A 27674-nucleotide genomic window follows, 5' to 3' on the forward strand; every position below is an offset into this window, starting at 1 on the left:
ACAGTACAAGTCTGTTTCATGCCATAAGCAGTCATCAGCTGTCAAAATATATATATGGTGTTTTTTTCCCGAAACCGTCAATGGTGTTGTGAGTGCTCAACTAATGAGGAGCGGAATATCAACACGGATGATATTCCGATTAGCAGCTGATGAGACAAGACGCACGAAACAGGCCTGTACTGCAATGTATTAACATCTTTTTTCCTGTATCCATGTTGAGCTAAATATATATATATACATATATGTGTAATATAATCCAGTGAGTCAAGTAAATTGTTTATGAGGCAGTACAAGTCTGTTTCATGCATAACGAAGGGAGTCATCTACCAAGCTATGGTGATGAGAGAGGACAACGCCAACCTGGAGACATGCGGGGGTCTAACAGAGGGAACATTCAAAAAGAGGTTTACTGCACACGTGTGTAGCTTTACAAACAACCGTTTAAAGAAAGTCACGTCTTTAAGCCCCTATATTTGGTCACTGGTGGACAGAAACATTAATTGTTCAACCAGCTGGAAATCCTCTCAAAGAACAAGGCGTATTCAGCCAGCAGTAAAGTGTGTCATCTGTCTACCTGAACAATATCTTATCCTCTGCAAGCCACAAATGTCCACTCTGAATAACAGCAATGCACTGCCCAGCAGCTGCACACAGGCATAGAAGCACCAATGTTGCTATTATAATACATCATGCCAATAGACAAATTACCCCCCCCCCCCCCGCCCCCATTGGACAATTGGCGATCACGTGTTATTGAATTTTTGAATGTGGCACCTCTCCCTTCCCCATTGGACGTTGTGCACGTGGTGTGCATGACGAGGCAGTAAATGGCGTGTTCTTTCCTCCTGTAGCTTTACTGACAGCTGGTGATTGTTTATGGCGTGAAACAGGCTTGTACTGTCTCATGAAGAATTTACTGACTCGCTGGATTATATATCAATCCATCCATTATCCAAGCCGCTTATCCTGCTCTCAGGGTCGCAGGAATTTACTTGACTCACTGGATTATTTTGCTCCTTATTTGTTGGGCACTCTCCCTACCATTGAGTGTTTCTTTTAACAAAGTTATATACTATATATATATATATCTCCATCCATCCATCCATCCATCCATTATCCATTATCCAAGCCGGTTATCCTACATAGGGTCGCGGGATGCTGCAGCCTATCATATATATATATATTTCTCATCAGCTACGAGTGGCACACGCTTGAGTAAATGCTTGTGGCGTCACTGCGGGTTAAAACGTGACTGTTCGGGTGACGTTCTTTGCACAAAATCCTTCCTTGGTGGTGATGCATTTTTGACAGCATTGCTATAAAACAAAAATGGAAATAATGTGAGTAAACTGTGCAGAAACCATACAAGAGGTTGTGTGTGTGTAACGTGGATTACATTTTTAACTACTCGGTGCTGTGGGAGATTCCTGTGCTCACCGGGTTATTTATAGGAACCAGCTTCTGGTCTCCTTCCTTCCAGAATACCTCTCTCTCTCTCTCTGTCTCTCTCTGTCTCTCTCTCTCTCTCTCTCTCTCTCTCTCTCTCTCTCTCTCTCTCTCTCTCTCTCTGTCTCTCTCTCTCTCTCTCTCTCTCTCTCTCTCTCTCTCTCTCTCTCTCTCTCACGCACACACATGTTCTCTCTGTCTCTATCTCAGATGCTGCTGTTGACTCGCTGAGCACCATTCTCCTTCCACCTCCTCGCTCTCTCTCCTCTCTCTTCTCCCCCCCTCTCTTCTCCTCTCTCTCTTTTCTCTGCTCTCCCCCCCTCTCCCCCGCTCTCTCTTCTCCCCCTCACTTTCTCTCTTCTTTCCTCTCTCTCTCCCCCCCGTCTCTCTGCCACAGAGCGCTTCTCATCACTGAGCTCTTGTACACTTCCGATAAAGAAGTGAAGGAAACACAAAAGAACTCATTCTTACGATGGAGGTATGACCTGGATGTGTGAGTGATGGCGATATAACCTGGTCGTATGAGTGATGGTTGGACAGTGATGGAGGTGTAGCAGGACTGTTCCGGGCTCTCTGTTTTCTTCCCGCAGTACTTTTCTCTTCTCCAACTTTGGTTTTTACTTGCCACAAGACGTCGCATTTCTCTCTCGTGCCGCACAGCAAAGCGGAACCAAAGTTGCGCGCGCAGAGCGGCGGAGTTGTTGAAAGATGGAATTTGGAAACTGGGAAGAAAGAAACAGGAAACACGATGGACAGGTAATGAATACAGTGTACATTCAAAGTATCCGGCATTTCCCATCTGTCTGTCTGTTCTGCTGTCTGTTCTCTGCGTCCTGTCATGGACTCGGGAGTCAGTTTGGAGCTTCATGATGGAGGGGATGATGTCACCATGTGAAGCTTACCTACATCTAACTTGCTGAATCTGTCTGCAGGACACCGAGCTATACCTGTCCACGTTACTACACCTGTCCACATTACTAGACCTGTCCAGGTTACCGGACCTGTCCACGTTACCAGACCTCCCCATGTTCCTAGACCTGTCCAGGTTACCGGACCTGTCCACGTTACCAGACCTCCCCATGTTCCTAGACCTGTCCACGTTACCAGACCTGTCCACGTTCCTAGACCTGTCCACGTTACCAGACCTGTCCACATGCTGAACTTATTTTCCCTCAGGCATTCCTCTCAAACTGTTTGTGTAATGGTTTCAGTGAAAGGTTTTTTGGACATAATCTGATGGAGATCTATGAAATGAAAAGACAAATACAAACAACTCTTTCATCTACAAACTTTAGCTACCACTTTTTACTCCAAGGACTCACCAGGCAAAAAACTGAAACTTGCTGGATTCCACCAACCAGGGAGAGACGTGACAGAAGACCTGGACTAAATCGTTTTTGACTTGGGAGAGGAGATCTGGGCGGAGAGACATGGCCGCCGCCATTGCCAGCTCCTTGATCCGGCAGAAGCGTCAGGCCAGGGAGTCCAACAGCGACAAGGTCGCCACCAGCAAGAGACGCTCTAGCCCCAGCAAGGACCCTCGGTCGCTGTGCGAGCGACACATCTTCAGCGTCTTCAGTAAGGTTCGCTTCTGCAGCGGGAAGAAAAAACCTGTACGCCGAAAACCAGGTTGGTTTTACAGAATTGGAAAGTTTCTGCGGATCCGCCAGACAGCAATAACCAACATTTAAAGCCAAAATCCTGAATCTGGTGGTTTTACTGTACCAGTGTGTGTCCTATGTAGAGGGTAGTGGGGTGGGTGTCTGAGCTCCATTCCAGGTGAATGAGAGTCAGCAGGGCTGTTGTGTCAGAAACACGTAAAACCTGGTGGAACCTGAGTTTTACTTATTGATGTAAATTTGTACAGTCATGTCCTCATATCACAGTGTGACTAATATATATCTTAATATGACCAGTAAGTATCATACTGTAATTAGAAAATATCATTATATGACAAGTGAATGTAACTGTACCACCTATGGTACAACTAGTAAATATCACAACATGATCATTAAATATCACAATATGCCCAGCAGCTATCACACTGTGACTCATAGGTATCACAATAGGCCTAGTGCATGTCACACTATGACGAGTGAATATCTTATGACTTCTAAATATATACTGGTACTAGTAAATATCATGCTGCTAGTAAGAGTCAGATGTCAGTTGACATGTGGTGTATCCACCACCTTTCTATTTGAATTAATTTGTCTTGTTTAGTTTAGGGACGGTACACTTGCCTCTCTCACAGGATAACCCACTTGCCTTGGACTTTGTGAGAAATGAGAGGAGCCCAGTGCTCCTCCTCCTTGTGGGGAACCAAGAGATAAGAATGGAAGGGCTTTACAGTGAACCTTTCCATCCTCTTTTCTTTGCTCCAAATGAAGAGTTCCCATGTCTTTAGCAAGAAGTCCAGAGAAGGTCCCTGCACCCTTGGAGATGCAGTTGGTTTCATGCTGTGCTGTCCAGTTTTGTGCTCTGGCTTTTAGTGGTTCAGGTCCTTCATGGAGATGCAGAGGGCTGTCTTGACTATACTGAACTGGGATAGAATCCATGTCACTGAAGCCTCCACTAGCAACAAAGTTTCCTGCAGAGAGAGGATTTGTTTGAATGTGAAGCAGTGTACCATGATTAGAACCTTGTTGAGTAGTATTTTGTAAATATGGTTTAATAGTTTGACCTTGTTGTTTCTGCGTGGCCTTGGTGAGTTGCTTCAATAGTGCTGCCTGTTTCAGGCATAGCAATCTCTGGAGAAGAAACTCGAGAAGAAACGTTTCTGTATATGCCTCTTCCAACAACAAAATTGTCTGCACCTAACAAATATGGCAGAGTTAACACTGGGATACTGCATTTTCTCGCAGTGGGCAAGAAAATGCTCAGTTACACCAGCAAAGATTAGGGTGTTAAAGCTAGTGGGCCATGTCCTGTAATTACACTATACCCCAAATTTAACTGACTGTTGTATATACTGTACACGTATAATCACCCCTCACCAACCCCGGTTGGTGAGGGGTCCTATTGGATTGGTCCAGGACTGGATTTCTTTTCTAGTACATCCCTGTCCGTCCATGTCAAGTTGTCGCCTCGGTTTCATTCGTGGTATCTTGTCAGTTTCTCTTGGCGGCGCTGACACGTGTGTGTGTCTGTGGAAACAAAGTTTAATTTTGCATGTAAGCATCTTTGAGGAAACTTGAGGAAAGTGTCTACATCTGCAGCATTACCACCCGACAGCGAAACATTTAGAATAGATGGACGGCAGGAGAAAGGGAGAGGATGTGGTTTGTTGGATAGAGTTCAACATCCATACATGTAAGGAGTGCTGCTCATTACTCTCCACCACCGACAGGCCTTCTTTCTTAGGTTTCTGGCAAGACAACAGAGCGGTGGTGTTTAATCTTTACTGGTTTTAGCGTTTAAGCAGTGGAGCGAGAAGGAGGAACGTTGGGAGAGAGGGATTTAAACCTTCTTAACATCGTGACTGCGTGGTATGAGTAGGATATGTGAACAGAGCTTTCCTATCCAAGTATTTATTATTCTCAGGCTTCTGACAGCCTCGCTGCTCACATCGCCTGATGCTGTCCTGTGTTCTAATGGTTCTCCTTATGTTTTTGTTGTTGTTGTTGTTTTTCTGTCTGGAAGGCTGGTTTCTCTTCTGGTACAAAAAAGACTGAATTAGACTGAAAGACAAAGTTCCTGAGAAGCATTTGAAGCCACAATCTGAGAACAACAGCAGGCTGTTTGCGGCCCTTTCCTTCTGATTCCCAATGATGGTGATGTATTTCTGTGCGGACATTCTCTTCATCTGAACTGATGGACTGAGGACAGCAGTTGTCTCGTATCATACAGAATGTGGTGTGATAGTAAAGCCTTCTGAGAAGTCATTGTGATTTAGGGCAACTCAAATAAATGTGACTTGTCTCTGAAACAGCCTGTTGGTCTGCTGGGCAACCACATGATCAGCACTCCCTGATCGATACTCCCTGCCAGCCGTCCACAGTCTGCATGCAACCTGATAATCTGCAATATAATATAACACTACACAGGCGTTAAAATCCTCCTATAGAGGGGCGTTTCTGTAGCAGTAGGGGTGGGACGATTTACAAATCTCACGGTTCGATACGTCTTACGATTCAGGGCTCACGGTTTCGATTTCAAACGATATACGATTCAGCGGATGCCTTGGTAAGCGAGAGACAAAACACAATTGTAGTTCTCTATTTGGCATTATCAAATTTAATGCAAAAGTCCTAAAAAAATGTGTGCCATCTTTTCTTGTTTTGTAACACAATTGTTTTAATAAAACCATTAAAACATAATCCAGTAGCTAATTTAGATGTGGACATATTGTACCTAACCCACAAAATACTCACTGGCCGATCGCCAGGGGGGTCCGCCCCCTTTAGCGGTTAGCCATGTCGCCTCGTGGCGCGGTACAACCCGGTTCGAATCCCGCAGCGGGTGGAAACAGGCTCGGGTACAATAACATAACTGAAGTAATATAACGAGCCATCACATAACTTTCCGTGGTTCTCGAGGTCCACGAGGCGGTGTTGAAAGTCACGTGGTGTGCTTCACTTGCATCGTTCAGAATTAGTCCGTGAGCCAGGGCCCCAAACTTGGGCCACCGGTACCATCTGGGGGGACTAATTCTAATGCTGATGTTTGGCAAGGTGTACACCCCTAGCACTATAAAACGTGATAACCTGGCAGCAGTGGGAGCTTTACGTGTGTTATCACTCGATTTGTAACCCCATGCAAAAACACACTTTTCAAAACAATAATAAAACATTCTATTTCAAACTGACGGTTCTCTCTTATTGTTGACCCTATCTCTTTGAAAATTGGTGGGAATATAGCTCAGACTATATATTCTTCAGAAAAGTTGTTAAAATTGGCATGTCTACATGTTATCTCGTGACAACACAGTGACGGTACATTACATAAAATGTACTTCTGTTTTCATGAAATATGTGACACAAAAGTTTCCTTTGTACATAACCTGAAGATTGATTACGATGTTTACCACATAGGTTTGAAGGGAATGTATTATGCAATTCAATAAACTAAATATAGTGTAAGAATGAGGCATAGGATAACTGTTACATCACCATTTATACATACATTAATATCAAGTTTGCAGCAGGTGCTTTTCTCATCAGCAATGTTAATGTGATTTTTTTAAATCACAGTATGAACAGGTAGGAAAACATTACATTAGGTTGAACACCATTACATTTTATTGACATTGTGGACAATGTTTATAGGGTGGCATGTTTTTCCATTTGTACAACAGTAATCACAGAATTGCTAAGAAGCTCCAAAGTGTAGCATAGCAATGCTAATGCTAACTGTTTCATTTTCATGAGCTTTGTGGAAGACCAGTCCATTTTATGCAAAAATGCTTCACATCTATGACACTGTGTGTCCTTGTTTCTGTTTAAGGTATTGTGGTGGTGGTGGGATAGTCCTACACACTAGAGGAGAGAGATGAATAGAGTAGATTTAGATCTGGAGAGCTGAATCACTTTGCTTCAGAATGGAGAGCCATAAGCAAAACGAACCTATTACGAAACAGTGTATCATACACCAGAAAACATCCAAGGAAGATGATGATCATTTAGTCAGTCCTCAAGACTATAAATCCTGGAAAACATTACTTGAAGCAGCACAAGTGAGGAACCATGCCCCTATTTTAGACGTTGCTGAAGAACTTGGAGAAAATGAAGTCCCAAGAATCTACTACCATCGAAAATGCCGAAGCCTCTTCACCATGAAGAAACTCTTAGAGGCTCTTAAAAAGAGAGCTACGGAACGCATTACTGATGAAGCTGGTGAGAATACCTGTATGTCAAAAAGGCCAAGTAGGAGATCTTCATCTTCAGAAGCAAGAGTGTATGGTCGATTTGTATTTTTTGTAATAAGGTGAAGTTTCTGAAGGGCTCCAAGTCATGGGAAAAACTTACACAAGCTGTACAACTCAGAGCTGATGAGATTCGATTGGGCAGAGTTCACACCGTGGGCTGAGGACAATGTTCCTGAGAGGAGTGGGATGATCAGATCATGCTTAGACAATGGGAAAGACATGGCCAGTGACTTGAACCAAGAGAAGCTGAACAATCTGCTGCAAAGTCCACTCTTGGCCGAGCTGGTAACCCTGTGGACAGATTTTCTGGAACACCTCCGTCACAACAATGGAGAGCTTTCTGCATTCTGGATGTCATATGTTGACATGGTAGAGGACATAGTACTTGGCCTTCTGCGCGCTTTTGTGAGGGGGACTGGGAGTTGCACCTCCATGGTATAAGAATCATGATCCCATGGTGCTTTGCCTATGATAAGCTGAATTATGCCAGGTACATGTCCCCTTACTTTGCTCAGATGACAAACCTCCCAGCGAAGAATCCGTCAGTGTATGAGGCCTTCCAAACAGGCAAATTTTCAGTGCAGCTGTCAGGTAATAACCCATTTGGGCGAATCCCTGTGGACCAGGCTACCGAAGTCACTGTTAACAAAGACACACAGACTCCTGGGGTCACATCACGGTTCAGCCTGAATGCTGCAGCTTTTAAGCGTTACTACATAACAGCTGAGCACCTCAATGCATTCCTGGGACAGTTAAGGGAGATGGTGCAAGGCACCAAATCAAAGCTTTGTTATGCAGAGCTACAGCAGCCAAGAATCCAGTTTCCAGTTTCAGCAGTGGTTAGCCTCATACATGGATGGGTCAACCCATTTGCAGAGAAGCGGGACCTCATTAGCATCTCTACAGCAAAGGCAGCACCCAAGGACATTTCCTCTGACCTGATGAAGGCATATGAGATTGGTGAGCAATGCTAAAGTTACTTTCAGAGATATTGCCACAACAATTCTAGGTATGGCTCTGAGGAAAGGCAGTCAGAGTAGCAGAATAGATGTTGTGTTCCACACATACAAGGAGAACTCTATCAAGAATAGTGAAAGATTTCTACGGGATGAAGAGACTGGTCATGAGTTGCAAGGTATCACTGGCACACAGATGGTGAGGCAGTAGAGGAGCTTCCTGACCAAGGTCAGTAACATAACTAGTCTCATTAGCTTCTTAGTCCATGAATGGAGGAAGATGGAGGAAGACATTGTACAGAGCAAAGCTACAGGAGAAGATTCTGTGTGCAACTGTGAATGACAAATGTTACAGAATTACCTCTCAAGACAGTGAGGAAGTGCCAGCTCTTCAATGTCAACAAGAAGCAGATGGCCGCCTACTTCTTCATGCTGCCCATGCAACGAGAGGGATACCGATCTGTAGTTATCCGCCTAGAAGAAACAGATGTTTTTATTATGTCTTTAGCATTCTGCGACATGATTGAGGCCCCATTGTTCCAGAAGTGTGGCACCAGAACCCGTACAAGGCTTGTAGACATCGGGAAGGTTACTGCCACTGTTGGCATAGAGGTTTGTAGGTCTCTCATTGGGTTGCATGCATATACAGGTTGTGACACTATAAGCGTTTTTGCTGGCAAAGGTAAGACAAGTGCCCTTAAACTTCTAACCAGCAACAGGGAAATTCAGGACACATTCTTAGAGTTGGGTCAGGAATGAGACCTCTCCCCAGGCCTGATGGAAAAACTAGAGACATTTGCATGTTTCCTCTATGCCCCAAACGCGTTGACCACCAAGATCAATGATATCAAACAGGTGAAATCGAAAGTCATCAACTCCCACCTTGCAAGGACTGCTTCACAAAACACTCACAGCGAGTCAACTACCAGGCTGGTATATGGAAAAGATGTTTGGAGAAGGGCCCACAAGTGCCAAGCCCTGTTGGCAGAGGATGGAAGATGGAGAGAGAAGAGGAAGCTGAACAGTTGGTAGTGCACTGGATGGAAGGCCAGCCAGCACCTGATGCCATCTTGAATCTACTGGCCTGTAACTGTCCAAAGAAATGTTCACGTTCACGGTCAGATGTGTGCAACACACACATCTTGGGAGTCTACACATGTCAGGTGTACTGACATGTGTAGACTGGCAGACTGTGAGAACCAAGCATCCACCTCTGAGTGTGGAAAGTTCAGATGAAGATATGGAAGACGTGGAAGACCTGGAAAGTGATTATGATTATTCGATTATGAAAGTATGTAAAACAAAGTATGGGAGGCAGTCTTTGTAAGTACTTGTAATTAGTTTGTAATTAACAGTCTTTGTATTTAGGCAGTCTTTGTAAGTACTTGTAATTAGTTTGTAATTAACAGTCTTTGTATTTAGTAATTATTTGAATTCCTGAATAAATTCTCTACAAATACATGTGATTGTGCGTCCTTGGTTAACTTTGGAGATAGCCAGTAAAACGTGATTTTACCTTGACTAAATAAAAAAGGCCTAGGTAAATCACCAAATAAATGGCTGTAACTCACTGAGGGAAAGGCGTATTTGCACCAAACTTCACATGGAGTTACAAGACACCTAAGGACAACTTTTCACATTAAAAAAAAAACAATTTCAATGGTTGACTATGGAGTTACTCAACAAAATGTCAAATGTGGTATGCTCACACACAGGTAATGCATGGTGGTAACTGTACACTGCACCAGCAAGAAGGGGGAGGTTCTCCTGAATCATATGATATATAACATTTGATACTGACTCAGAGAAAAAGCTCAGAATTGGCAGAAGTATAATTCTATGCCCAGGCGTTTTTTGTCTATGGAGGTTTTATAAAATGCATGCTAACACACATAAAGCTCCCACTGCTGCAAGGATATCACATATTTCTGGTACTAGAGGTGTACACCTTGCCAAAAAACAGCATGAGAATTATTCCCCCCAGATGGTTCCAACCGACCCTGTAGGCCGACGGACTAAATTCTATGCCGTGCTTCGTTATACAGGCCGTGAATGCTTTTGCCTTCGATGTGGCTCCTTGATGGTGAAGTGTAGTGGGGCTCCAATATTTTAAGATCCAGAGTCTTCCACTATTGCAAATGGCTGCATGGCCTTGGCTATGGACTGTCCTAATACTTTGCTGATTCATTTTGCTCTGTCTGAACGGGCGGGCAGCGGCCGTTTCAAAGCAACAGGAATACGTTGCTGTCTAAGCCGGACGTTAATGCCGCCGAAGGATGATGCCGGAGGAAATGGGCAAACAAGTTCGTCCTGCTCCCTCCCGCCTGTGTAAAATGCCTGCACACCGTCTCCCTTCTGTCCACTTGTTTTTTCCCATCCTTATCCAGTGTAAAACTAAATCCATAATGCCCCCAAACCGCTGACCTGTAAGATGGTGGTGCATCTTCAAGTTGTAGTTTGTTTTCACCTTCGTTTGCTATTTTTTACTTTATGCAGAACATCTAATTAGCTAGTGCAACACTTAAGCGCACACCCATCAGTTGTGCCAACAGTCAGAAGATTCCACACCCACAAACGAATTTGTTGAAGTGGTCTGTCTAATAGGCTAGCTGTATTTCTTGTATACCCCTGTAATGTTACAATGATTCGGGAAGACTTAGAATGACTATTTGTATTTATGGTGTTTTGGTTTTTGTTTTGCATTCTCAGCAATGCCACTGCAAAATATGCTACGTAATCTCACCAAAGCATGACGTACGTTCGCCCAATTGATAACACACGGTCTTGCGAAACGAGGAACGTGCTGAACCATGAAGACTATATCGAATGATTCTGAATTCGATCCAGTATTGTCCCACCCCTAGTTACCACATAGTCCCAGCATCGCCTCTTCGGTTCCAGCAAGCGACGTTTGTTGCATTTCATACCCCCCCCCTCTCTCTCCCCCATTTCCTGTGTCTCTCCCATTTCCTGTCTGTCTCCCCCATTTCCTGTCTGTCTCCACTGTTGCTATCCAGTGACGCTAAATCTGTCTTGTCTTCCTGTCTGTGTGTATTTGTCCATCCAGCTAGAGGGATGCATTGCTACAGGTTGTGGTGTTAAACCTTTAAGCCAGCCTGTCAGAAGGTGGTGAGTTGCTGCTGAGTTTTGTCCTGCAGTTGTGAAGCTGAAGATTGGCATGTCTGTGTAGCAGGGTGACATGACGTATGCTAACACACATCACCATCACAATCAGCTTTGTTAACCAAGTGTGTCTACGCACACGAGGAATTTGACTGCGGTACACAGCAGCTTCTGGCACTTGCAGACATCACTCACACAGAAAAAAACAAAACAACAAACACAAAGGAAAACAAAAACAAAAACGGAACAACAACAGGACATTGGAGGAGAGTATGTATGCACAACAGGTATGTCTCTACTGTAGAGTTGTGTTATGGTTGAATAATCAACAACCTATGCCCATATATTATACCATATTACTTATATGCTATATTGCCCATACACTATACCATATACTAATACCACAACTCCACAACCCATCATGCCCATATACAATGCTATATACTCACAGTGTTACACTGTATTATCTTATGTACCTGAAGTATACCCTACATGTTCACCTACCACCCACCACACATCTACACACTCTATTATGTATCTATGCAACAGTAACAACAAGGGTTTGTAACCAGTATACAGCAGTTGTAGGTGTATTTACAGTTGTACATTGTATTGCACAAACATTGGCACATGTGGCTTAAAAAGAGGTAGTGCACATCACAGATATGTAGGTGAGACATCTTGACCAGAGGGGGCTGTTTACAAAGTGTCCTATTTACATAGCAAGTGTTTATTTTTGCACCATGCTGTTAAGTGTTCATGAGAGAGATGGCCTGTGGGGAAAAACTGCTCCTGTGTCTGGCAGTTTTGGTGCACATTGCTCTACAGTGCTTGCCAGAGGGTAGGAGTTCAAACAGACTGTGACCTGGGTGTGTGGGGGGGGGGGTCTGTGCTGATTCTGCCTGCCTGTTTCCAGGCTTTAGAGGTGTACAAGTCCTGCAGGGTGTCCAGGGGCGAGCCAGTGACTTTTTTCCTGCTGTCCTTACTGTTCTCAGAAGTCTGTTCCTATCCTGTTTTGTTGCCTCTCCAAACCAGACCGTGATGGAGGTACAGGACAGGTGTGATGACTGCGGTGTTGAACTGGCTCAACGGCTCCTGTGGAAGACCAAATTTCCTCAATTGCTGCAGAAACAATATCCGCTGCTGGGCTTTTTTGAGGATGGAGTTGATGTTGGTCCCCCACTTCAGGTCTTTGGAAATGGTAGTTCCCAGAAATGTGAAGGTCTCCACGGTTGACACAGGGCTGTTGGATATTGTGGGGGGGAGCAGTGCTGATGAGTGTCTCCTAAAGTCCACCGTCGTCTCCACATTCTTGAGCATGTTCAGCTCCCAGTTTCTCTGACTACACCAGAGCACCAGCCGCTCAACCTCCTGCCGATATGCAGACTTGTCGCCATCCTGGATGAGGCCGGTGACCGTAGTATCATCTGCAAACGTCAGTAATTTAACAGCTGGGTCCTTGCAGGTGCAGTCACAGTGTAGAGCAGGGGTGGGCAGTCTTATCCAGAAAGGGCCGGTGTGGGTGAAGGTTGTTGTTCCAACCAAGCAGTTACACACCTGATCCCACTAATCAGCCAGTAGAGTCTTTGCTGAGGACCTTGATTAGCAGACACAGGTGTGTAACTGCTTGGTTGGAACAAAAACCTTCACCCACACCGGCCCTTTCTGGGTATGATTGCCCACCCCTGGTGTAGAGGGAGAAAAGCAGTGGAGAGAGGACACATCCCGAGGGAGCACCAGGTGCTAACTGTTTGTATACCAGAAGTCCCGTCCCCCCGCCTCACCCGCTGTTTCCTGCCTGTCAGGAAGCTGGCGATCCACTGACAGATGGCAGGGGATCAGTGAGCTAGGAGAGGTTGGAGGAGAGGGTTCTGGAGTGATGGTGTTGAACGCTGAGCTGAAGTCCACAAACAGGATCCTTGCATGTCACTGGGTAGTCATGGTATTGCAGAATGTAGTGCACTCCCATGTTAACTGCATCCTCTAGTGACCTGTTTGACCAGTAATAAACTGCAGGGAGGCCAGCAGGTGTCCTGTGGCCTTCTTCAGAAGGGCCCACAGCAGTTGTTCGGAAGTCTTGATTACCACACCCGTCAAAACGGCAGGCCTGTAGTCACTGAGCCCTGTGATGGAGTGTTTCTTGGGGACCGGGATGATGGTGGAGTGTCTGAAGCAGTAGGGGACGTCACACAGTTCCAGGGACCTGTATCAGATCTGCTTGAAGATTGGAGCCAGTTGGTCAGCACAGACTTTAAGACAGGATGGGGTGACACCATCTGGACCCGGTGCTTTCCTGGTCTTCTGTCTCTGGAAAAGCCGGCTCACATCCTCTACCTGTATCTTGAGTTCAGCCTGAGGTGCCAGAGGTGTGATGGAGGCTGTTGTCTTTGGGCTGGAGTGGGGGGTGGGGGGGGGCGTCAATTTGTGTGAATATGTGAATTCCCTCTCTCAAACCTGCAATAGAAGACAGCCGGGTTGTCAATATACGTAGCTTCTCTGAAAAACAGGAAGGAGTTGTATGGACTGGTGTTTCTGTCACAACTGTTTCCTGTCTGAGATGAAAGCAGTATTAATGAAACGAGGCGTTGAGGTTTCTTGTATGAAGTACACATCCTTCCAGACATAATTACAACAATCCACTCAGGATGTCCAATGAGACACAGACAATTATCTATCTATCTGTCTGTCTGTCTGTCTGTCTGTCTGTCTGTCTGTCTGTCTGTCTGTCTGTCTGTCTGTCTATTTGTCTATCTGTCTGTCTGTCTATCTATCTATCTATCTATCTGTCTATCTGTCTGTCTGTCTGTCTGTCTATCTATCTATCTATCTATCTATCTATCTATCTATCTATCTATCTATCTATCTATCTATCTATCTATCTATCTATCTATCTATCTATCTATCTATCTATCTATCTATCTATCTATCTGTCTGTCTGTCTGTCTGTCTGTCTGTCTGTCTGTCTGTCTGTCTGTCTATCACTGTGTGTCTGTCTTTCTCCTGGTCCATCTGTGTACCTTGCTCATCTGGAGTGGGTGTCAGTCGGCCTGCTCCACATTAGGTGTGCAGGCGTAGCGTCTATTTCCATCCTGTCAGTGCTGAGTCCTCCTGGCCCACATTGTCATGTAGAGCAGCAGCTCATATCTGGTAGATCCACAGTGTTCAGCTAGCTCGCTGCTCCACAGCCAAGTACACCAGACATGGGGGCTATGCTGGCCTGCTCGAGGGCACACTGACAAAACACACACCACACACAGACACACACACACCACACACACTGTGTGTGTGTGTGTGTGTGTGGTATGTGGGCATGAAGGTGATCTAACCCTGGTCTGTGTGTGTGTGTGTGTGTGTGTGTGTGTGTGTGTGTGTGTGTTTGTTACAGACCCACAGTTGAAGGGCATAGTGACACGTCTGTTCAGTGAGCAGGGTTTCTACCTGCAGATGCAGCCTGACGGAGGCCTCGGCGGCAACAAGGACGAGAACAGCGACTACAGTGAGTTCCTCCAGACAGTCACGCCGGCCGTCACCACACACCTTCACACACCTCCACACACCTCCACACACCTTCACACACCTCAGTTCTGCACACACCTCCGTGAACCTTCGTCGTTGGGTCGTGGGGTGGGGGGTGGGGGGGGTGCTCATCATGTGGCGACCGGCAGCAGGTTGGTTCCTCATGTCAGAGAGCATTTTGTGTTGTTATGTTTTATACGTTGTCTCGTCCTAAGTGTGCTAGTCCTAAAGGTTGTGTATGAGTTGGTTCAGAGATGGAGATATTTTTTTTTTTTTTTTGGGATTTTCCCCCCTTTTTCTCCCCAATTGTATCCAACCAATTACCCCACTCTTCCGAGCCGTCCCGGTCGCTGCTCCACCCCCTCTGCCAACACGGGGATCGCCGGTTTGAATCCCCGTGTTGCCTCCGGCTTGGTCGGGCGTCCCTACAGACACAATTGGCCATGTCTGCGGGTGGGAAGCCGGATGGGGGTATGTGTCCTGGTCGCTGCACTAGCGCCTCCTCTGGTTGGTCGAGGCGCCTGTTCGGGGGGAGGGGGGAACTGGGGGGAATAGCGTGATCCTCCCACACGCTACGTCCCCCTGGTGAAACTCCTCACTGTCAGGTGAAAAGAAGCGGCTGGTGACTCCACATGTATGGGAGGAGGCGTGTGGTAGTCTGCAGCCCTCCCCGGCTCAGCAGAGGGGGTGGAGCAGAGACCGGGGCGGCACAGAGAGTGGGGGTGATTGGCCAAGTACAACTGGGGAGAAAAAGGGGGACATTTTTTTATGAAAAACACAGGCGACTTCCTGTTAACTTCATGTTAAAGCGCTTGGAGTGGCTGTTGCAGCTAGAAAAGCGCTATATAAAATGAAACTTGATTGATTGATTGATTGATTTGGAGGTAAACACGTTTACTGAACAGGAAATCTTTAGACTGAAAAAACTTGTACAGGTAGTAAAAATGCAGCTCCTTGATGATAATTACAAGTTTTGTCTTTTTGGTTAGTGTAAGCCTGGCCTTGGCACAGCTCAGCTGCATTCTCCTCATGCGTAATATACAACTAGGCACTTAAATCTACATGGAGCAAGAGATGACATGAAAAGAGCTGCTGTGTTTAAACTGGTTGATTTTAAGAAAATACATGTTTTGCTTGTGCAAGAAACACAAGGCACCCTGGATAATGAAATTGAATGGAAGAGGGATTGGACTGGAGAAATGATTCTCAGTCATTATCAACTATGTGTGGTGGGGTCAGGATTCTGTTTTCAAAAGATTTCATCCACCTTCCTTTGAAGTAGAGGAAGCAGTCAAAAGCAGACTACTGAAAGTAAGAGCACAATATGAAAATATAAAAATAGTTTTTATGAATATTTATGGTCCAACCCTTGGCCCCGAAATACTATTTTTATGGATGTGTTATTTGATGTAATCGGTAAATATGACAGTGAGGAGTATTTATTTCTGGGAGGGGACTTTAGCTGTACAGAAATTTGCAAGCTGGACAGGAATCATCAGGAACCACATCCTGCATCTCTTTGTTGGCTCACACTTTTAATAAAATCAGAATCAGAGTCAGAATCCTTTATCTATATCCCCAAGGAGAAATGGAGTTCTATTACAGACACTCACGCTCTAATAACCAAAAACTAACAAGATAAGAAAATAGAAACAGACAGAAATCAAAGATACATAAGAAATAGAAATAAGAACAAAATATATCAACAAGCATGGTGCACATAACACCCTATCTATACTGCACTACCGCAGCACACAACAAGCAGCACAAACACAACTCGACAGGGCCAATCCAATGACCGTTAACTCAGAGTGTCTGACAGTCTGAGTCTGAGGGAGACTGTCACGTGAACTAAAAGACGTTTGGAGAGCTTTTTATGGAACATGGACACATTCAAAAGATAGTGTGCTTTCCATAGCAAGGCTCGATCGGTTTTATTGTTTTAAACATCATTTTAACGTCTTTAGACAATGCAATATACGTCCTGTTTGTTTCTCTGATCACTCCCTGGTACAGTGTTCGGTTTTTAGAAGAAGTGTCAAAACAAATTGTGCTTTCTGGCATTTTAATACAGCCCTTTTACATCAGGAAGGAATCAGGAACCAAGAACACTTTATTTGTAATTTCACTTCATGCACTTGCGTACATGAAATGAAACGAAATGCCGTTTCCCCCAGCCCACAGCAGTGCAACACAAAGGCAACAACACATCCAAAAACTACAAGAACACACGGTAACACTTTGTTTTAGGGGGTTGGAAATTACCTAGTAATTTTCTAGTAATAAGGTGGTAATTATCACGTAATTTCTTAGAAATAAGGTTGAAATTACCTTGTAATTTCCTAGTGACAAGGTGGTAGTTTTTACTGGTTATTTTACAGCTAACCCTAACCCTAACCAAATAACAAGGTCATTTCAACCTTATTTCTAAGAAATTACGTGATAATTACCACCTAATACTAGGAAATTACTAGGTAATTTCCGATCCCCTACAATAAAGTGTAACCGAACACACATACCCAAACACATACCCAACATACATGATAACAACTTTAGAGATGCTTTTAAGATTTTTCTGGGGCCAGTACAGAAACCGAAGGTCTGACTTTAGTTCTTTACAGCAATGGTGGGACATTGGCAAGTGCCAGATAAAGCAGTTTTGCCAGCGGTACACTCGCAATGTCACCAGAGACATAGCCAGGTCTATGACAGATCTAGAGAATGAAATGGTGGAACTAAAGAATCTAACAGATTCCACAGGAGATCGAGGCCATATATAGGCGAACAGTTTGGTGAGAGGTGCTCTAAGACTGTCTTTATTTTGGCAGTTGGCTGCAAAAAAATCTGACATCTGTAAGTGGCAACTACTAAATCTCGTAGTAGGGGAGGCCAAACTGTCCATCCACAGTAGCAGGAAGAACAGAGTGGAGAACAGGACAGGGCAGGAAGTACTTCCTGTTTTCCTCTCATTGGTCAAAGCCAGAGTCTGGGTTGATTTTAGATTCTTTAAAGGAACATCTCATCTCATCTTATGTTATCATCAGTTGCTTCTCCGGGGTCGAGCCGCAGTGACAGCAATCTAAGTAGGACACAGCAGACGTCATTCTCCCCAGCAACACCCTCCAGCTCCTCCTGGGGGATCCCAAGGCATTCCCAGGCCAGATTGGACATGTAGTCGCTCCAGCGAGTTCTGGGTCTTCCCCGAGGTCTCCTCCCAGTTGGACGTGCCCGGAAAACCTCCAAAGGAAGGTGCCCAGGAGGCGTCCTCATCAGATGCCTGAACCACCTGAACTGGCTTCTTTCAACACGAAGGAGCAGCGGCTCTACTCTGAGCTCCCTCCAGATGTCTGAGCTCCTCGCCCTATCTCTTAAGGCTGAGCCCAGACACCCTACAGAGGAAACTCATTTCAGCCGCTTGTATCCACGATCTCACCCTTTCGGTCACTACCCAAAGTTCATGACCATAGGTGAGGGTTGGAACAAAGATTGACTGGTAAATTGAGAGCTTTGCCTTCTGGCTCAGCTCCCTCTTCACCACAACGGTCCGGTACAATGTCCGCATTACTGCTGATGCTGCACCAATCTCCCCGTTAGTCTCCTGCTCCATCCTGCCCTCACATGTGAACAAGACCTCGAGATACTTGAACTCCTTCACTTCAGGCAACAACTCATCCCCAACCTGGAGGAAGCAATTCACCATTTTCTGGTGGAGAACCATGACCTCAGACTTGGAGGTGCTGACTCTCATCCTGACCATTTCACACTCAGCTGCAAACCGCCCCAGTGCATGCTGGAGGTGGCGTTCTGATGAAGCCAACAAAACCACATCATCTGTGAAGAGCAGAGATGCAATTCTGAGGTTCCCAAAACAGACACACTGCTCACCGTGGCTGCACCTTGAGATCCTGTCCATGAATATCACAAACAGAATAGGAGACAAGGGACAACCTTGGCGGAGTCCATCACCCACCAAAAACGTGTTTGACTTTGTGCCGAGAATGTGGCCACAGCTCTCACTTTGGTTATACAATGACTGGATGGTTTGTAGCAAATGCCCCGTTACCCCATACTCTCTCAGTACCCCCCAGAGTGACCCCCGGGGTACATGGATGTAAGCCTTCTCCAAGTCCACAAAACACATGTAGACTGGCTGGTCAAACTCCTATGCCTCCCTCAGCACTTCCGCAAGCGTAGAGAGTTGGTCTGTTGTTCTACGGCCAGGATGGAATCCTCATTGTTCCTCCTGTATCTGAGGTTCGACAATCGGTCGGAGCCTCCTCCTTTCCAGCACCCTAGAGTAGACTTTCCCAGGGAGGCTGAGCAGTGTGATGCCCCGATAATCAGAGCACACCCTCCGGTGTTCTTTAAAGGAACATGGGTGATTTTATCAAAAAGTGGTGCTATAACGATACAATATGTTCAGTGACAGGTGATGACTTAGTATTTAATACCATTTTTAAGTTAAGTGATGAAATTGTGTTTTTAACTGTACTGTACAGTACTATTTTTTGTCATGGAAAAAAGTTTACATTTTTGTCAGTTTTTTTAATAAATGTTTTTTAAAATTAAAATAAAAACCTCTCTTTCTCTCTGTCTTTCTCTTTCTCTCTCCCCCTCTCACCTGTCTCTCCAGCTCTCTTTAATTTGATTCCAGTAGGACTGAGGGTGGTGGCCATCCAAGGAGTGAAGGCTGGACTCTACGTTGCTATGAATGGAGAGGGATTTCTCTACACATCAGTAAGTCTATCTATCTATCTATCTATCTATCTATCTATCTATCTATCTATCTATCTATCTATCTATCTATCTATCTATCTATCTATCTATCTGTCTGTCTGTCTGTCTGTCTGTCTGTCTGTCTGTCTGTCTGTCTGTCTGTCTGCCTGCCTGCCTGCCTGCCTGCCTGCCTGCCTGCCTGCCTGCCTGTCTGTCTGTCTGTCTGTCTGTCTGTCTGTCTGTCTGTCTGTCTGTCTGTCTGTCTGTCTGTCTGTCTGTCTTAATACTGGTTAGTTATACTGAGATTTGACCTCAGTTCCTCAGATGAGTATGTCTAATATGACATTCTGGTCACTGACTGGTTGGTTACCAGTAACTTTCCAGTGTCGGGATGGCTTCTATTAATGGTAGATGTCTGTTTAACCACTGTAACAATGTTTATTAGATTGAAACCAGTTATACCATTATAGTTACAGAACTGGTTTTCTCAGCGGTGGCTCTGGCTTCAGTCATCGGGAACCTCTATGTTATTCAATTTGACTTTTAATTTGAATTCAAGGAGTTATTCTTAATTTCTTCAGTCTTAGTGGATTTTGTATCAATTGCTGGTCACCATAGTCATTTTCATGTTGCAAATCCCAGATTTCCATTCAAAACTGATGTGAACCTCAACACCTGAAAGTGTAGAAAGTATTCATGTGCAGATCACAATGCCTGGTGGTCGCAGATTTAGGTGTAAAACTGGCAAGATAACCCAGTGGTATCTCAGTGCAGTGAATGGCTGGCGAGTCAAACATGGAAGATCATGGATATACCTCACTGGCAGACACCAGGAGAGTCGGAAACAAAGAGGCTTAAAAGAGAGACGAAGAAAGACAGCAATGTCACAACCAACGATGACAGCCAAACGAGGGTGATTATTGTGGCCTTCTCAGGTCAGAAAGCTCTGAAAATGGACTAAGGACATCCAAGGGATGCCAAAATTGCTTTATTCCTGTTGGACAGGTAACAACTGAATTAATCATGTTTTTGTAAATCTCATGTGTTTTCCATCTGCGTTTTCTTGTGACCCGTTGATTTTGCGAGTTAAATAAAGTGAAAGTGAATGGAAGTCATATAATATTTGTAGTCGGGAGCCTCAGCTGCACCTTCACCCGTAGGTGTCAGAAGATCTATATGAAAATCGCTTAGCGGACCATTTAGTTTTATTTCCAGATTTTAGTGCTCACCAGTCACTACTTCACAATTACAAGTGACTCTCTTTCCACGTACTAAACAACACTGCACAACTAATAACTATCAGCTTTCCTGCTGAAATAAAACTTGAACATTCTCCCTGATGACTTTTTGATGGGTTATATTAGAAAAGGTGAGGTATATTTATTGAAACCAGCAAAATCAACAGCAGGTGCAAAAGAAGATCTTGATTCTGTATTGGGAAACACAGCTAGTTTAAAAGTATGTATGTCATCTGGGTATCCGAGTGGCTCTCTGCTCAGCGTTGAACCACTGCCTCTATTTCTCTCCATTATTAATTTACTGCTATTAAAGTTTAAAAGGCAGATCTTGGTTTCCATGTGCAGAGCATTAAAGAGGAAGAGGGGGGTAGACAGATGGGTCTCTCTATTGCTCCATGAGTTTGTGATCATTTTCAATTATTTTTTTTTTATCATTTGTTTGCCAGTGTTTGATTATATGTTGTGTTTGAACTTCTTCGGTGTACTTTTTCATATTTTTTGACCAACAATGTTGTCCTCACGTGCAAAAACGCCCTCTCTCGGCATGCACTGGCCGCATGAAAGCCTTGCACTTGGCAGATCCTGTTTCACCACTTAGGGACGCTACCGACTCTGAGGGCGCAATCTGGGACAACTACAAGTTATGCTTGGATATGTTGAAAGGGGGGATTTGCAGTAAAATTGACTCGTTGTCTTCGACCTGCAGGCTGAAATATCTCCAGTAAGAGAGAAGCTAAAACATACCATCAAACCCTTTCAACAAAAACTTAGCTCTCATGACCAGGCCATTGCTGAATAGGCGCACACGTCTGCGGACAATAGCAACCGATGACTGCATTGGATTCTAAATTTTCCATGCTTAAAACTCATGTAAAACTGCTCAATAAATGTTGTGTTCAGATGAACTGATTCAACTTTCTGTGGTTTTCTTACCTGGATTATTGAGCATGCAAAAAAAAAAAAAGCCCATGGATGTGCTCCGTTGAATGGGCTTGTTTCGCAACCTCCACAACCTCAGGTAGAGGGTTGCGTAAGTCAATCCATAAGAATGTCCACGTTTTATGCTATTTCTTTCCATTGAGTAGAGGATTCATAGCAGATCGTGAGGCCTGCCAGATGACATTCAGTGGTCAGGGGCAGTCGCCATTTGTCTCCGGATATTTCATTTGTTTTCATGCTGTTGTTCCTGTGTCTTTCAGGACATCTTCACGGCGGAGTGTAAGTTTAAGGAGTCGGTCTTTGAGAACTACTACGTCATCTACTCCTCCACACTGTATCGGCAGCACGAGTCGGGCCGGGCCTGGTTCCTCGGCCTCAACAAGGACGGAGCCATCATGAAGGGGAACCGGGTCAAGAAAACCAAACCCTGCTCACACTTTGTCCCCAGACCTATCGAAGGTGAGACAGAAAACACACATAGATGCACACCAACACTGCTGTTAGACATGTTGGTTGGTAAGTCACATGTAGGATGATGGCGGCGGGAGGAGGGGGAGAAACGGCAGGCTGAATCTTCAGATGAATTCGTCTGGTAAAACAGGGAGTCATCAGTGTGGGACCTCCTGCTCCTGCCAGGTGTGTTTGGCATTTCACCGCCTCGTGTGTGAAGTAAGATGAAGGTGTAGTTTGACTTCCTCTGAGCTCGGGGACAAATGCTGGCTCGAATATCACAGATGTTGTGTTTAACAGGAAACACAAAACCAGCGTTCATTCTCTCATTGCAGCGCCTCTGCACCCCCCCCCCCGTCTCTGTCTCTGTCTCGCTCTCTCTTGGTCTGTCTCGCTCTCTCCCTCTCTGTCGCTCTCTCTCTGTTTCTCTGTCTCGCTCTCTCTTGGTCTGTCTCGCTCTCTCCCTCTCTGTCGCTCTCTCTCTGTTTCTCTGTCTCGCTCTCTCTTGGTCTGTCTCGCTCTCTCCCTCTCTGTCGCTCTCTCTCTGTTTCCCTGTCTCGCTCTCTCTTGGTCTGTCTCGCTCTCTCCCTCTCTGTCGCTCTCTCTCTGTTTCCCTGTCTCGCTCTCTCTTGGTCTGTCTCGCTCTCTCCCTCTCTGTCGCTCTCTCTCTGTTTCCCCGTCTCGCTCTCTCTTGGTCTGTCTCGCTCTCTCCCTCTCTGTCGCTCTCTCTCTGTTTCCCCCTCTCTCTCTCTCTTGGTCTGTCTCGCTCTCTCCCTCTCTGTCGCTCTCTCTCTGTTTCCCCCTCTCTCTCTCTCTTGGTCTGTCTCGCTCTCTCCCTCTCTGTCGCTCTCTCTCTGTTTCCCCCTCTCTCTCTCTCTTGGTCTGTCTCGCTCTCTCCCTCTCTGTCGCTCTCTCTCTGTTTCCCCCCCTCTCTCTCTCTTGGTCTGTCTCGCTCTCTCCCTCTCTGTCGCTCTCTCTCTGTTTCCCCCTCTCTCTCTCTCTTGGTCTGTCTCGCTCTCTCCCTCTCTGTCGCTCTCTCTCTGTTTCCCCCTCTCTCTCTCTCTTGGTCTGTCTCGCTCTCTCCCTCTCTGTCGCTCTCTCTCTGTTTCCCCCTCTCTCTCTCTCTTGGTCTGTCTCGCTCTCTCCCTCTCTGTCGCTCTCTCTCTGTTTCCCCCCTCTCTCTCTCTCTTGGTCTGTCTCGCTCTCTCCCTCTCTGTCGCTCTCTCTCTGTTTCCCCCTCTCTCTCTCTCTTGGTCTGTCTCGCTCTCTCCCTCTCTGTTGCTCTCTCTCTGTTTCCCCCTCTCTCTCTCTCTTGGTCTGTCTCGCTCTCTCCCTCTCTGTCGCTCTCTCTCTGTTTCCCCCCTCTCTCTCTCTTGGTCTGTCTCGCTCTCTCCCTCTGTCGCTCTCTCTCTGTTTCCCCCTCTCTCTCTCTCTTGGTCTGTCTCGCTCTCTCCCTCTCTGTCGCTCTCTCTCTGTTTCCCCCTCTCTCTCTCTCTTGGTCTGTCTCGCTCTCTCCCTCTCTGTCGCTCTCTCTCTGTTTCCCCCTCTCTCTCTCTCTTGGTCTGTCTCGCTCTCTCCCTCTCTGTCGCTCTCTCTCTGTTTCCCCCCTCTCTCTCTCTTGGTCTGTCTCGCTCTCTCCCTCTCTGTCGCTCTCTCTCTGTTTCCCCCTCTCTCTCTCTCTTGGTCTGTCTCGCTCTCTCCCTCTCTGTCGCTCTCTCTCTGTTTCCCCCCTCTCTCTCTCTCTTGGTCTGTCTCGCTCTCTCCCTCTCTGTCGCTCTCTCTCTGTTTCCCCCTCTCTCTCTCTCTTGGTCTGTCTCGCTCTCTCCCTCTCTGTCGCTCTCTCTCTGTTTCCCCCTCTCTCTCTCTCTTGGTCTGTCTCGCTCTCTCCCTCTCTGTCGCTCTCTCTCTGTTTCCCCCCCCCTCTCTCTCTTGGTCTGTCTCGCTCTCTCCCTCTCTGTCGCTCTCTCTCTGTTTCCCCCTCTCTCTCTCTCTTGGTCTGTCTCGCTCTCTCCCTCTCTGTTGCTCTCTCTCTGTTTCCCCCTCTCTCTCTCTCTTGGTCTGTCTCGCTCTCTCCCTCTCTGTCGCTCTCTCTCTGTTTCCCCCCTCTCTCTCTCTCTCTTGGTCTGTCTCGCTCTCTCCCTCTCTGTCGCTCTCTCTCTGTTTCCCCCTCTCTCTCTCTCTTGGTCTGTCTCGCTCTCTCCCTCTCTGTTGCTCTCTCTCTGTTTCCCCCTCTCTCTCTCTCTTGGTCTGTCTCGCTCTCTCCCTCTCTGTCGCTCTCTCTCTGTTTCCCCCCTCTCTCTCTCTTGGTCTGTCTCGCTCTCTCCCTCTGTCGCTCTCTCTCTGTTTCCCCCTCTCTCTCTCTCTTGGTCTGTCTCGCTCTCTCCCTCTCTGTCGCTCTCTCTCTGTTTCCCCCTCTCTCTCTCTCTTGGTCTGTCTCGCTCTCTCCCTCTCTGTCGCTCTCTCTCTGTTTCCCCCTCTCTCTCTCTCTTGGTCTGTCTCGCTCTCTCCCTCTCTGTCGCTCTCTCTCTGTTTCCCCCCTCTCTCTCTCTTGGTCTGTCTCGCTCTCTCCCTCTGTCGCTCTCTCTCTGTTTCCCCCTCTCTCTCTCTCTTGGTCTGTCTTGCTCTCTCCCTCTCTGTCGCTCTCTCTCTCTTGGTCTGGCTTGCCCTCTGTGTCCCTCTCTCTCGCTCTCTCTCGGTCTGTCTGTTTCTCTCTCTTTCACTCTGCCCCCCCTCGCTTTCTCTCTCGCTCTGTTTCCCCCCCCCCCCTCTCTCTCTCTCTCGGTCTGTCTCGCTCTCTGTGTCCCTCTCTCTTGCTCTCTCTCTCGCTCTGTTTCCCTGTTCCCCCCCCTCTCTCTCTCTCGGTCTGTCTCGCTCTCTGTGTCCCTCTCTCTTGCTCTCTCTCTCTCGCTCTGTTCCCCCCCCCCCCTCTCTCTCTCTCTCGCTCTGTTCCCCCCCCCCCTCTCTCTCTCTCGGTCTGTCTCGCTCTCTGTGTCCCTCTCTCTTGCTCTCTCTCTCGCTCTGTTCCCCCCCCCCCTCTCTCTCTCTCTCGGTCTGTCTCGCTCTCTGTGTCCCTCTCTCTTGCTCTCTCTCTCTCGCTCTGTTTCCCCCCCCCCTCTCTCTCTCTCTCGGTCTGTCTCGCTCTCTGTGTCCCTCTCTCTTGCTCTCTCTCTCGCTCTGTTCCCCCCCCCCCCCCTCTCTCTCTCTCTCTCTTGGTCTGTCTGTTTCTCTGTCTTTCACTCTGCTCCCTCGCTTTCTCTCTCGCTCTCTCTCTGTTTCCCTGTTTCCCCCTCTCTCTGTTTTTCTCTCTATATATTCATTTAGAAATATCCCTTACTTATCAGATTCTCTCTTATTTCTCCCCTCTTCCTGTCTCTCTCTCTGTCTGACCCATCCCTTCTTCCACCTTTGTTTCTCTCTCCCTCCTCTCTCTCTCTGTCTGCAGTGTGTATGTACAAGGAGCCGTCCCTGCATGAGATCGAGGAGAAAATGAGGAAAGATGACGAGAGTCCCACCATGAACGGAGAGAAGAAGGTGGATGAGGAGCAGCCGCAGGAGGACACTACAGAGCAGGACGGCTCGTAGCCTGCAGCGCCCCCCGCAGCCCTGGAGGCTAACTCCCATTTCTTATAGTCCTTGTTCAACAACCGCAACCACACTGACGACAACAAACCACCATGACGATAAACAACAACAGCTGCGGTGACTGAGGAGACCTGGACGAAGGCGAGAGCGACGTCAGCGACGATGACGAAAAAAAGAAAACAGAAAAGAAAAAAAGATGCTAAAAAAACGGAGTCCTTGAAAAAATAAATCGGAATCTTCTTGCCTGTGATGAAATATTTTAGAGAAAAAAAAAGTGTCTGAAAAAAAAATCGGAAAATCAAGACGATGAATTTACATTTTATGCAAAAAAGCCTTTGCTGAATGGCACGGGGAGGCTGAACTCATCTACCCTTCTTCTTCTTCTTCTTCTTCTTCTTCTTCTTCATCCTTATCACCGCCACCGCCCTCGTGATGTTCCAAATGTTCCACAGTTGAATGCGGAGACTTGTCCCCGAGCTTTAAGCCATGGTGGAAAACTTCACACCACGTCTTGGTTTTGATTAACGCAAAACGGCACTTTTACACCCTGCTTCTGTCTGTCCGGACCCGGAGTCCGAACCCGGAGTCCGAACTTTTTGGATTGGAAATCGTCTCTACAGGCCACATGCCACACTTTTAATTTATTTTATTTATTTATTGTGCGTGTGTGTGTGTGTGTGTGTGCGTGAGATTTTAATGGGGTGTTGGAAAAGGGGGGTTGGATGGGGGACCTGTTGCTGACCCTGCTGACGGATGTTTGGACCGGAACTGGTTGAGTTCTGAGTCCTCTGTGCTTGTTTTGCGCTTCACCGTGCCGCGCGCGCTCCTCCTTCCTGCCTGGAGATGATTGGCTGTAGAGGTCAGCTCACGTGATTCTCACCCCCGCAGGTCACGTGCCGTGGGAAATCGTTACATTGTTTTTGTTTTACTGTGTTCTGTGTCTTTTGGAATGATAATTTGCCTGTTTGATGCGAATGAGCAAACACGGACTTGGTACAGAACCAGACAAATCTCTTGGTACAGAACCAGACAAATCTCTTGGTACAGAACCAGACTAATCTGTTCTGGTCGGGGAAGTGGAGGATGGTGGTTAAACAGTTTGCTCTGCATTAACCCGTTTTCACGTAGCATGTCCGCTTGTCGGAACCACAGCTGTGTAGGACAGTGTTGTGACAGGAGGGTCCTCACCCCCACGGGTTCGGGTTAGGACTACATTTCCCACAGTGCTCTGCGATGCGGGTCGTGTCTAGCCAGGAGTAATGCTGCCTTCGGGAGGTCATGCCAGGTCATTGTAATTACGAGATGAGCCGACATGAGCTACCCGACAGTTCAGTAATTATCCCCCGGACAGTCTGGATTTGTTTGTAGGCCGAGTTTCTGCGCTGTGGTCGTGGTGGCAATAAAAAGGTCACAGCAACGGGCGTCCGGGTGGCGTGGCGGTCTGTTCCGGTGCCTACCGACACGGGGGTCGCCGACTCGAATCCCCGTGTTGCCTCCGGCTTGGTCAGGCGTCCCTACACACTCAGTTGGCCGTGTCTGCGGGTGGGAAGCCGGATGTGGGTATGTGTCCTGGTCGCTGCACTAGCGCCTCCTCTGGTTGGTCGGGGCGCCTGTTCAGAGGGGAGGGGGAACTGGGGGGAATAGTGTGATCCTCCCACGCACTACGCCCCCCTGGTGAAACTCCTCACTGCCAGGTGAAAAGAAGCGGCTGGTGACTCCACATGTATGGGAGGAGGCATGTGGTAGTCTGCAGCCCTCCCCGGACCAGCAGAGGGGGTGGAGCAGAGACCGGGACGGCTCGGGGGAGTGGGGTAATTGGCCAAGGACAATTGGGGAGAAAAA

General features: G+C 46.7%; 1 protein-coding gene across 2 annotated transcripts; it reads left to right on the forward strand.

The window, feature by feature from the left end:
- The first annotated feature begins 2840 nt into the window (after positions 1–2840).
- Positions 2841–25832, forward strand: LOC130133498 (fibroblast growth factor 12-like). Of its 2 annotated transcripts, XM_056302027.1 has the most exons (6): positions 11150–11184; positions 13855–13865; positions 14777–14887; positions 19541–19644; positions 22061–22259; positions 25693–25832. In XM_056302027.1, the coding sequence occupies exons 3-6, from the start codon at positions 14836–14838 to the stop codon at positions 25830–25832; spliced, it is 495 nt and encodes a 164-aa protein (XP_056158002.1). In that variant the 5' UTR covers positions 11150–11184; positions 13855–13865; positions 14777–14835. The 2 variants fall into 2 exon arrangements, with proteins under 2 accessions (XP_056158001.1, XP_056158002.1); XM_056302026.1 differs by lacking the exons at positions 11150–11184; positions 13855–13865 and adding an exon at positions 2841–3075.
- Positions 25833–27674: the final 1842 nt, after the last annotated feature.

The sequence above is a fragment of the Lampris incognitus genome, unplaced genomic scaffold (assembly GCF_029633865.1).
Source record: "Lampris incognitus isolate fLamInc1 unplaced genomic scaffold, fLamInc1.hap2 scaffold_343, whole genome shotgun sequence".
Classification (NCBI taxonomy): Eukaryota; Metazoa; Chordata; class Actinopteri; order Lampriformes; family Lampridae; genus Lampris; species Lampris incognitus.

What these genes read in the sequence shown, in the direction of transcription:
- LOC130133498 (XM_056302026.1), top strand. Translation starts at nt 2,877, where the DNA reads ATGGCCGCCGCCATTGCCAGCTCCTTGATCCGGCAGAAGCGTCAGGCC. An exon ending in ACCTGTACGCCGAAAACCAG is followed by an intron (nt 3,076 to 14,776) that starts GTTGGTTTTACA and finishes TGTTTGTTACAG; the next exon opens with ACCCACAGTTGAAGGGCATA. An exon ending in GGACGAGAACAGCGACTACA is followed by an intron (nt 14,888 to 19,540) that starts GTGAGTTCCTCC and finishes CTGTCTCTCCAG; the next exon opens with CTCTCTTTAATTTGATTCCA.